This window comes from Clupea harengus, chromosome 26, assembly GCF_900700415.2.
Source record: "Clupea harengus chromosome 26, Ch_v2.0.2, whole genome shotgun sequence".
Classification (NCBI taxonomy): Eukaryota; Metazoa; Chordata; class Actinopteri; order Clupeiformes; family Clupeidae; genus Clupea; species Clupea harengus.
In genome coordinates, this window is record NC_045177.1 from 10628389 (window position 1) to 10640002 (window position 11614).

Here is an 11614-nt window from a genome sequence, read left to right on the forward strand (position 1 = left end):
CCACCATCATCAGCATGTGAGAACACCAACATTCATTGGACGCAGAGAGGAACACCAGGTTCTGTTCACAAGATGAGGACACAAAAACAACGCTATTGTTTTCCATCGAAAAGATTTGCATGTGCAAGTGTGCAGAAATGCAGAGTTATAGAAATTACAATATAATTACTAAACCATATAAAGGCTCTTAAAACTATTAAATTGCAAAATTGCACAGAAAATAATGTGCAGCAGCCAAACGACAGTAATCTCAGTAATCAGAATCTTATTATTTCAAACGGAAAAAAAACTCAATTTAAATTGATACTTGTCCATTTAGATCAATGTTTTCCTTAATGATTAATCATAACACAGAGTCCAAGAAGAACAAATAAACAGTACATTTATGTTGTGCCACTATAGTTGGAAACTTTCTGTTGTCAAAATATAGTCAGTACTCATACACAGAGCCAAACTGGTTTTTAGCAGAAATGGTGCAATATACAGAAGCATAGACATACAGAAGCAAAATGAAATAGAGCAGAAAGATTAGGACAAGTTCCAGGGATGGGCACTGGAGGATTCTGTGCCTGTCCCCTTCCTAGCCGTCCACTGCATAATGAAGGACTCAGTGGACTACTGCGAAAGCACATCATTCTCAAGCCAAAATGGAAGTAGAAAATTAGAATTACATGGAGCCGTACTGTGGTAACATACAGTGTTCTCAAAAGGGGAAGAGATCCACTTCAGTTTTTATTTTATTTTTATGATGGCCCAGTTGAATACATGGAATGGCCTGGTTGGTGTCGTCTCCTGCCCCTATCCCACATCCCACATCCGTGATGTTTAGACTCAGTGAACATACACAGAACTCCTCTAGTCAGAACAGAATGCTCTCATCCAGGTGTTTACATTTTCTGTCATTTATTCAGCTTTGTCATGTACAGATCATCATGAGGAGGAAGCATATACAGTGGTTTGTGGAGATACAATCAATATGTGCATGTGATTGAGGTGCAAGAGAATGTGTCAAGACACTGCAGTTCAAATATAACATCTCTAGTCCTAGGCTTAGTATACATAGTTCTATGAAACAAAATGACCCCACTATTATATTTCACTGTATCAAACTCAGTAGAGTTACTACAGCTGGTTGTGTACAGGAGGAGAGGGACTTCAGATCAGATCAGTCTTGGTGCTTTGGTCCAGCCATCATACAAACCATCAGGCGGTGAAGACCTGGGATCAGAGCTTGCCCTTCTTCTTCTTGGGCCGTGGCTTCCTCTTGGTCTTGGAGTCAACGATGATTTGTGATTGGCGCTTGAGGATGGCGCGCGTGATGATGTCACCCTCGTCATCCCCGCTGTCCTCCTCCTCTGTTGTGGAGGAAAGAAAGAAAGAAAGAAAGAAAGAAAGGAAAGAACAGAACACGTGAGGCATTTCAGGAGGAGCGCTGAGATCAGAAGCTCATCTAAAGGCACCTGGAATGTTCAAAACTCCACTTGCAACAGCTTGCATGTGCCGTATAGTGTTCTGAAGTACAGATTTACACTGTGTGTTATTGTGTGCTGTGTTTACTGTGAGCACTTAATGCCTGAGATTGACCAGTTCCCAAGAGTGGTTTGACCAATGCTTTAGACAAATAAAGAGAACACGGCAGGCTCTAGTTATTAATAACCTAAAAAGTGCTCTAGGGCCTCTGTAGTTTTCTCTCTCTTTCTCTCTCTCTTTTGTATAATATATCTATTTGACATTTTTCCAACAGCTATCACAACAAAAGAGGAACTAAATCGACCCTGATAGCACAGTTACGTAAATGAAAAGGTTATTTATAAGTCCTCTTATAATGTCAACATGATTCTGAGCATGTGTGTATTCAATACTTAGAATAACTGCACTTGACCTTCACTGAGAAAAGAAAGCCAAGAAAGAAGTGATAATAGCATTCTGCTACAGGGCAACATCCATCACTCACTCACGGTCAGCAACACACACACTTTGGAATGGCACGCAATGCTATTGGAACCAAGTGCTACAGCCCTCGAGGAACACATGACATCTTGGTATCTGGAGTTCTTTCAAACAAGGTGACAGTCCTTGTCGCGTGCAGACACACATGAGGTGACAGTCCTTGCAGTGTGCAGACACACGTGGTTCACACCTGATGTACAACATGTCAGGCACTCTGTTAATCTCTCTGTCTAATAAGCACCTGTCCTTGGCCAGCAACATTTTACTACCAGTATATCACTCGACACGAGTGAAACAAGTTCAAGTTCATGTCTATTTGCTCTCAGCTACAGAGAATGTTCTTAGGGGACTCTACAGACACCCATGCCTCAAAAGCAAACTTGTACTTGAAGAAATAATCACTTCTAAGGGAAGAAACTTTTAACTCAACACAGCACATATGTAGTGCTCAAATTTGCTCCACTATTGTCCTGCTATGACTAGAGAGTACTGATTTTGTCAGAGAATGTGTGTGCAGGTCAAAGACGGACCCTGGAATGTGTGTGTATAATGAGCAAGGCCAAAGGCATGCGACTGCATTGAGTACTGAGAGTCTGGACTATCATTTGTGTGTTTTTGAGAAGGAAGTGTAGGACTGTATGAATGTAGTATGTATGTCTACTGAATGTAGTCACTAACGTGGGTGAGTATGAGTGAGTAGGTGCATGTGTGTGTGAGTGAGTAGGTGTGTGTGTGTGTGTGAGTGAGTAGGTGTGTGTGTGTGAGTGAGTATGTGTGTGTGTGTGTGAGTGAGTAGGTGAGTGAGTGAGTGAGTAGGTGCATGTGTGTGAGTGAGTAGGTGCATGTGTGTGTGAGTGAAGCGAGAGCATGTGTGTGTGAGTGAGTAGGTGCATGTGTGTGTGAGTGAGTAGGTGTGTGTGTGTGAGTGAGTAGGTGCGTGTGTGTGAGTGAGTAGGTGCATGTGTGTGTGAGTGAGTAGGTGCATGTGTGTGAGTGAGTAGGTGTGTGTGTGTGAGTGAGTAGGATTGTGTGTGTGAGTGAGTAGGTGTGTGTGTGTGTGTGTGAGTGAGTAGGTGTGTGTGTGAGTGAGTAGGTGTGTGTGTGTGTGTGTGTGTGTGTGAGTGAGTAGGTGTGTGTGTGTGTGAGTGAGTAGGTGCATGTGTGTGTGAGTGAGGCGAGAGCATGCTAGGGGCCTCTCACCTTCATAAGGGTCCGGTCTCTGGGTTTCAGGCAGCAGGATCCGGGTGTTGTAGGTGGGGAGCTTTCCCTCAATGCTGCCATAAAACTGCAATGATTCAAAACAAAGGCACAATACATTTAAGTGCAATGGACCAAAGACACTGACAGATCAAATGAAGTGGTAGTGCCGAGTTGTCTGTAATTCTGGCAAAAGGTTGCTGATATTTTAGGCTCAACAGCTCATTAAACGACACCCCTCCCTTTTGTGCTCCTGAGGCAACGTGTTGATTGACTGGAATTAGTTTGATTCCCATTGACAGGGCCAGGACTACATATGAACACCAGAGCGTTTCTGAGCGCACACACAGGACAGACAAGCTAGAGGACCCACACAATACGTATTGAATTAGAAGCATGGACTGCACCAAGTCAAATCACTACTGTCTTTTGTGTGATAAACTACCCACTTTACTAATCCATTAAATATATGTTTAGCTTTGAACAAAAGCCATTTATACTATCTCATACAACACATTACAAATACAAACGATAAATACACTGGAGTAATGTAGCAAAAATATTGACTCTGTGAGCTATTTTGGACCAGATAAACAGGGTGGGACGGCCTTCTACTTGCAATGAATGCAATCAATCTACTATTATCATATCAGGAACTTGTATTGAAACCTTCAGTACACCTAATTACCCACACCTTGTTGACCTGATACTCTATAAACATAATACCCTATTCGCATGCTTTGCACATTTCTTCCAACATGACCAGTGTCTCAACAACCACACCTGTGCATTCACATTCACATTTCAGCCTGCGGGGCCACTAGGAACACTTCATTGTGACAGAAAACATGTAATGAGTCATTCATGGCGTGACCTACTAACAGAAACAAGCCCAGTGAAAGCTATCTGTTCCCTGGTAAGGAATAATAAAGCCAAATCTGAACCGTGACCCCCTGAAAACGCGTGCACACGCGCACGCACCCACACACACACACACACACACACACACACACACACACACACACACAAACGTACATCTTCCTCCTCCATCTCTTTAGTGAGGGTTGCCAGGTCTTTCCCCTGAAGCTCCTCCTGTAGCAGCAGCAGCTTCTGTTCTGCCTGGGCCAGCAGCTCCAGCACATACTCCTCTGAGCTGGCATCCAGCAGCGGCCTCTCCCCCTCCGCCTAGAGCACACACACACAGCAGGAGCAGGTTAGAAACGCTACTGAACTATCTGACGGACGTTTCCAAAAGTCAACAAGCTGGAGCAAGACAACAAGCTGGTAAATCAAATGACAAGTCCATAGTTAGAACTAAAGAATGAGCATGGGACGTTTTGTGGGTTGTATGTTACGTTATAAACTGCATATTCTAAAACAAATAAAGCAAGACCTTCCAGCTGTGCACGCCAACATAGATAGGGATAGATGTTGATGTTAATGTTGATGATGATGGACTTGGAAGAAGGTCTCCAGCTTTACCAATGCTAGATTTAAACAACCCATCCGTTTCTGTTTCATAGTGCTAACTGCTAACTAACACGGCTAGACACGATGGAGCGCACAGAGGTTGAGTGTGCCGTACCAGTTGGATGTGCTGCAGCTTGTTGCCCAGGTGCTCCACACCAGCGCTCACTGTGCCGAGGAAGCGGCTGAGCCAATCCAGGTGTTCTTTGGCCGCTTCGTGCCTCTGCTCCTCCGTCTCTAGGTGGCGCTGACACTCCTCCAGCAGCTGCTGCTCACTGCCAGAGCAAGAACACAAAACACATGAGCAAGAACACAAAACACATGAGCCGGGAAACAGCTCCAATCTGTCGATCTAATCAAGCAGTAATGACAAATAAAACTATAAGACTATTCTCGCCAATACGTCATGGTTGGACTGTCCTCATTTATGCTATAGATACTCTACTGGCTTGAGGAGGTCTCTTGAATAAGAAAAGGCCTTGGCACAGTAGAGCTAAGAGGGGCTCAATTAGAGCTGGAACCCTTTAAAAACCTTTGATGCCAGATGCAAAACCTCTATTATTGTTTTTTTTTTTCTCCATCACGACATCACGACTGAGCTCAAACCTGGAGAGTTTGGCCTCTCCAGAGTACTTGATGTCCTGGAAGTGGCTCTGGAGTTGGTCTCTGTCCTCCTTCAGCTGGAGCAGAGTCCTTTCATTCTCCTCTTTCAGCTCCTCCAGGTGCCTCTGTTTGTCTCCCTGGGAGATGAACCTCTCCACCACCTCCTGCGCATCCACACAAAGACACACACACACACAGTTTAAAGGCTGTGTCACACACACACACACACACACACACACACACTTGATGAGTCCTCACCCGAGTGTCGGTGACCCCAGTGGCGTCTTTGATGCGGCGGAAGGCCTCCTCGAAGGTGGAGATGCCTCGCTCCTCCTCCCCGAGACCAGTGGTACTCCGCTGGGCCTCGCTGCTGAGCTCATCTGGGTGCATGGCTGTCCTCTGGCCCTGAAAGGTTACGTGCGCCACATAAATGTTCAGAAACATCACCAACAAACACGTCAGTGCTGCTCAGTGGCACACAGTGTCAATGAAGTAGGGTTCCAGGGAGACAGGGTGATGTTCAATAGCGTTAGCGGTGTTGGTGTGCGTGTGAGACAGGGTGATGTTTAATAGCGTTAGCGGTGTTGGTGTGCGTGTGAGACAGGGTGATGTTTAATAGCGTTAGCGGTGTAAGTGTGAGACAGGGTGATGTTTAATAGCGTTAGCGTTAGCAGTGTTGGTGTGCGTGTGAGACAGGGTGATGTTTAATAGCGTTAGCGGTGTTGGTGTAAGTGTGAGACAGGGTGATGTTTAATAGCGTTAGCAGTGTTGGTGTAAGTGTGAGACAGGGTGATGTTTAATAGCGTTAGCAGTGTTGGTGTAAGTGTGAGACAGGGTGATGTTTAATAGCGTTAGCAGTGTTGGTGTAAGTGTGAGACAGGGTGATGTTTAATAGCGTTAGCGGTGTAAGTGTGAGACAGGGTGATGTTTAATAGCGTTAGCATTAGCGGTGTTGGTGTGCGTGTGAGACAGGGTGATGTTTAATAGCGTTAGCGGTGTTGGTGTGCGTGTGAGACAGGGTGATGTTTAATAGCGTTAGCGGTGTTGGTGTGCGTGTGAGACAGGGTGATGTTTAATAGCGTTAGCAGTGTTGGTGTGCGTGTGAGACAGGGTGATGATTAATAGCGTTAGCAGTGTTGGTGTGCGTGTGAGACAGGGTGATGTTTAATAGCGTTAGCGGTGTTGGTGTGCGTGTGAGACAGGGTGATGTTTAATAGCGTTAGCGGTGTAAGTGTGAGACAGGGTGATGATTAATAGCGTTAGCAGTGTTGGTGTGCGTGTGAGACAGGGTGATGTTTAATAGCGTTAGCGTTAGCAGTGTTGGTGTAAGTGTGAGACAGGGTGATGTTTAATAACGTTAGCAGTGTTGGTGTGCGTGTGAGACAGGGTGATGTTTAATAGCGTTAGCGTTAGCAGTGTTGGTGTAAGTGTGAGACAGTGTGATGTTTAATAGCGTTAGCGGTGTTGGTGTAAGTGTGAGACAGGGTGATGTTTAATAGCGTTAGCAGTGTTGGTGTGCGTGTGAGACAGGGTGATGTTTAATAGCGTTGGTGTAAGTGTGAGACAGTGTGATGTTTAATAGCGTTAGCGTTAGCAGTGTTGGTGTAAGTGTGAGACAGGGTGATGTTTAATAACGTTAGCGTTAGCAGTGTTGGTGTAAGTGTGAGACAGGTTGATGATTAATAGCGTTAGCAGTGTTGGTGTGCGTGTGAGACAGGGTGATGTTTAATAGCGTTAGCGGTGTAAGTGTGAGACAGGGTGATGTTAAATAGCGTTAGCAGTGTTGGTGTAAGTGTGAGACAGGGTGATGATTAATAGCGTTAGCAGTGTTGGTGTGCGTGTGAGACAGGGTGATGTTCAGTAGCGTTAGCGGTGTTGGTGTTGGTGTGCGTGTGAGACAGGGTGATGTTTAATAGCGTTAGCAGTGTTGGTGTGCGTGTGAGACAGGGTGATGTTTAATAGCGTTAGCGGTGTTGGTGTAAGTGTGAGACAGGGTGATGTTTAATAGCGTTAGCGTTAGCAGTGTTGGTGTAAGTGTGAGACAGGGTGATGTTTAATAGCGTTAGCAGTGTTGGTGTAAGTGTGAGACAGGGTGATGTTTAATAGCGTTAGCGTTAGCGGTGTTGGTGTGCGTGTGAGACAGGGTGATGTTTAATAGCGTTAGCGGTGTTGGTGTAAGTGTGAGACAGGGTGATGTTTAATAGCGTTAGCAGTGTTGGTGTAAGTGTGAGACAGGGTGATGTTTAATAGCGTTAGCAGTGTTGGTGTAAGTGTGAGACAGGGTGATGTTTAATAGCGTTAGCAGTGTTGGTGTAAGTGTGAGACAGGGTGATGTTTAATAGCGTTAGCGGTGTTGGGGTAAGTGTGCGTGTAAGTGTGCGTGCGCTGCCTCACCCTCCTCTCCACTCTGTCAGTCTGGGCCCGGCGCTCCTCCACCTGCTTCTTGTAGAAGGACAGGATGCGCTCCCTCTCCCTGCGCTCCCGATACACCTGCTCCTCTTGGCTCTGCAGCTCCTCCTGGAGAAACACACACACACACACACATTTATACATATACACACACACACACTTATACATATACACACTCACACACACACACACACACACATTTATACATACATACACACACACACACACACACACACACACACACACACACATTTATACATACATATACACACACACACACACACACACACACACACATTTATACATACATATACACACACACACACACACACACACACACACACACACACACACACATGTATACATACACAAAACACACACACACAGACATACACACACACAGACACACACACATGTATACATACACACACACACATTGTGTACACATTTTTGTCCATTGTTGAAAACGATTGGACTTAATGTGCTGTGACTGCTAGCGAAGCTGACTCAAGCCCACGCGCCCAAGTCCAATGAGATGGTGAGGATGGCCTACCTTAGCCGTGTCCTTGGACAGGATGGCGTCATTGTTCATGACCTGCAGCTCCTGCAGCTCCTGCCTCGTCCTCATGAGCTCTGCCTCCAGAACGTCCAGCTGGGACTGGAATGTCAGACTCTCCTCCTGGAGAGAGGATGGGAAATTGATGAATTGGGAGCACATATTTGTTACTTATGAAACATAATGAACTTCTGTGAAGACCGTCAACCGACCATCATTAGAAAAGCAACAGCAGAAAAGCATTCTGCGGTAGCACATCTTGTTTCTTTACATAAACAATCCAAGCTATGGTCTCTCTTATGTGATAGGATCCGATTGTATGGGATTGCATCACTAATAGGTTTCCAGTCAGCAACCCGTTTTGCCCAGCAGTGCCTTCATCTGATTGAATGCAGCAATTCAGTCAAATTACCTGGAGATGGGCTTTGAGTTTCAGGTAGCCCCGCATGATATACTCTGCCTCCTGACACTTCAGCTGAGCTTTCTCCAGTCGGTTCTCAAGCACACGCAAGTTCTGGAAGAACACAAATGAATAGTCAAGTCAAATGTATTTATAAAAGCACATTTAAAAACAACTCACGTTGACCAAAGTGCTGTACAATTAAATATCAAAACAAATAGAAAACAGAAACAAAACAATTAGATCGCAAAAACAATAAAATAGAAAAACAGAAGCAAAACACTCAACTAAGCATCTATATACACAGAAAGCAAATATACAAATTATCAACTCAAATCAGCAAGATTCAAATCCTAAAGAATGAAAGTAAGTTTTGAGCCTGGACTTGAAGGAGTCAATAGAGGGGGCTGATCTTATAGAGAGGGGGATGCTGTTCCACAGTCTATGGGCCGCAAAAGCGCGGTCACCCCTGGATTTAAGCTTAGATTGGGGGACTGCCAGGAGCCCTAAATTAGACGGGTGCCTGGCGGTGGAATAAGGGGTTAATAGGAACGCATACACACCCATACTCACGTACACACACCCACAACCACACACACGCAAGGACCACGGTAAAACCATCCAATGAAGCTTCTACATGCTACAGGCGACACAGCTAATAAAAGGCGGTGAGCATTGCAGCGTATTCGGGCGGACAGGAAAAATAACCTTTTGGGGATGTGTCTCAACGGTAGCCCCTTCATTCTGTTGAGGGTATCATTGGATGAGGGGAACATGTCAGTGACAGTTTCTGACACAGAAATTGCACATAAAAACATTTTTAGGTCAATGTGTGTAATGTAAGTGTACTGGTAGTCACTGAGCCCAAGAATTACTATTTTACAATGTTAAAGTGAAGGGTCAAATGGGCTCGTATGAAGATGAAGTATTTGTATACATGCATATTATGCTTTTTTGGTATGTGTAACACAGGACTGGGGAGCAACTAATTACATGTAACTGTAACAAAATAAATGTAATTGTAATCCGTAACAGTTACTGAAAAAAAAAGTAAATTAATTACAGTGACTAATCAAAATGTTGGTGATTACAAAGAGGTTGGAATCGAATATATTCTTTTTGGTAAAAAACTTTAAAGCTTAGTATATGTAGAATGTAACAAACATTCTGTTGCTTCTTCTTACCATTTTATCACCATCTAGACAAAAAAGTGATCAAATGTAATGTTACATTACTTTGATGAAATAATTAAAATAGTCACATTACTTATTACATTTTGAACAGGGTAACTAGTAACATGCAACCTGTTACATTTCAAAAGTAACCTTTCCTGGCGTAACAAAGGTGAGAAGGAGAAAGCTGAGAGAGAGAGAGAGAGAGAGAGAGAGAGAGAGAGAGAGAGAGAGAGAGGTCATTGCCTGGGAACATGTGTGCAGGTGTGCAGTGCAAGACCTAACAGCTCACTGGAATACCTTCTCCTCGTCCTCCTTCTTGTGCAGTCCACTCTGAGGGCGTTTGTTCTCTGGCTTCAAGGTCTGGTACTGATCCTGCAGATCCTGCAGCCGCTTGCGCTGCGTTTGTGTGGCGTGTTTGAGAGCATTCAGCTTCTTCATCTTATCACACACCTTCTGGTCCAGAACCTTGAGGGCATCCTGTCAAGTAACACGTTAAGACAAAAAAAATGTAAATGTATCTTAAAATATCCTAAATATATCCCTTAAGCACACTACATAGGTGTGAGGATCATTGTTCCTCATTCTTCTAATTTAAGATCACGATAGCATTTTAACAGCAAGAACACTGATGCAAAAATCTATGGATCACCTTTCCAGACATATTCCGGAACGCTGCTTTCTCCGGTCCACGATTTTGGAAGGCCTCTTTTATTACTTGCTCATCTCCCTGAGGGAAACAACACGCATGTGTGAAATCAGACTGTCACACTTTAAAAAGTCATATGTTAGTTTTTGTTGAACACTGAGTACTGAGTGAATGATGTTGACCAACATACTACAAGGGCTTCTTTGAGTGTCTTGTGAAGCCTTTTGTTGTCCTGCCTTAACTGGAGAACGGTTTCCCTGTTCTTTTTGATGGAGGCCTGAGAACTTTCATAATATGCGCTTCTGTCTCCCTCTGCAGGAAGAAAGGTAAACAATCATTTTCAATTATACCAGTAGCCTACTTGCATAACCACAAATTAACCTGTAACAACCAGTGCTTTCAGTTCATTTTTTGTATCTATGTTATTTTTAAGTTTTAAATTAAAAAGCGGGCAATCATCTTCTTTATTTCACCAATAGTTTAAAGACAAAATGTTCTTACCAAACAGTATTAGTTTGAGTTAACAACTGTTCTTTGCAACACTTAATTATATGGCAAGTTAAGCTACGTTACTGCTAAATATCCTAGGATAGTCAACATTGCCAAGGTAACAGCCACTGTGAACAAAGCTTTAACATTATCCAAGATATCCTAGCTAGATATATCGATAGCTAACTAATGTTTCACATACACAAAGTAGTTCGAATATTTCGGTGAACTTAGTAAAACTAACATTATCTTGTTATCACTATCTGATTCACATTGTGCTTATTTATACCTACAATGATTTAAACGACAAGTAGCTACCCTTCGTAACCTAATGTTTGCCAGCAAATTACGTTAGAACGACTGCGGCTAGTGACATACCAAGCAGCTGAATTTTCCTCTGGAGTTCAGTGATTTGGTCGTGGATAGGAGCTTTAATAGCATCATAAGTGCTTGGCATTTTCGAAATATTCCTGCAGGAACAACGTCGATCGACTTGAACACAAACGAAAAACTTTACAAAGGTAACATTAACGTGCGAAGCCTCTTATGTCTGTGTACGTTTGCTAAGGAACACCCAATGTTTCCTGCACACTACTTGTGTTGCCTAGCAACCGATGCAGACATCCTGGAAGAGCGTGCTCCGTGCGGTTTGATGTCTCTCTGTCTCTCTCTTAGAAAACAATGTGGAACAGAAAACCTTTCAACAGTGTCACACAACAATA

At 43.8% G+C, this 11614-nt stretch overlaps 1 protein-coding gene across 1 annotated transcript; it reads right to left on the reverse strand.

Moving 5' to 3' along the window:
• Window positions 1-719: 719 nt before the first annotated feature.
• odad3 (outer dynein arm docking complex subunit 3) lies at window positions 720-11540 on the reverse strand. Its single transcript, XM_031563833.2, has 14 exons — window positions 11271-11540; window positions 10594-10715; window positions 10407-10484; window positions 10055-10234; window positions 9291-9326; window positions 8595-8696; window positions 8180-8305; window positions 7612-7734; window positions 5476-5622; window positions 5221-5381; window positions 4733-4889; window positions 4183-4332; window positions 3151-3235; window positions 720-1355 (listed from the first exon to the last, which is right to left on the reverse strand). Exons 1-14 carry the CDS (start codon window positions 11347-11349, stop codon window positions 1225-1227), a joined length of 1677 nt encoding a protein of 558 aa, XP_031419693.1. The 5' UTR covers window positions 11350-11540; the 3' UTR covers window positions 720-1224.
• Window positions 11541-11614: the final 74 nt, after the last annotated feature.

What these genes read in the sequence shown, in the direction of transcription:
- odad3 (XM_031563833.2), bottom strand. Translation starts at nt 11,349, where the DNA reads ATGCCAAGCACTTATGATGCTATTAAAGCTCCTATCCACGACCAAATC. An exon ending in TCCGGAATATGTCTGGAAAG is followed by an intron (nt 10,235 to 10,406) that starts GTGATCCATAGA and finishes GTTACTTGACAG; the next exon opens with GATGCCCTCAAGGTTCTGGA. An exon ending in CTGGGGTCACCGACACTCGG is followed by an intron (nt 5,382 to 5,475) that starts GTGAGGACTCAT and finishes GTGGATGCGCAG; the next exon opens with GAGGTGGTGGAGAGGTTCAT.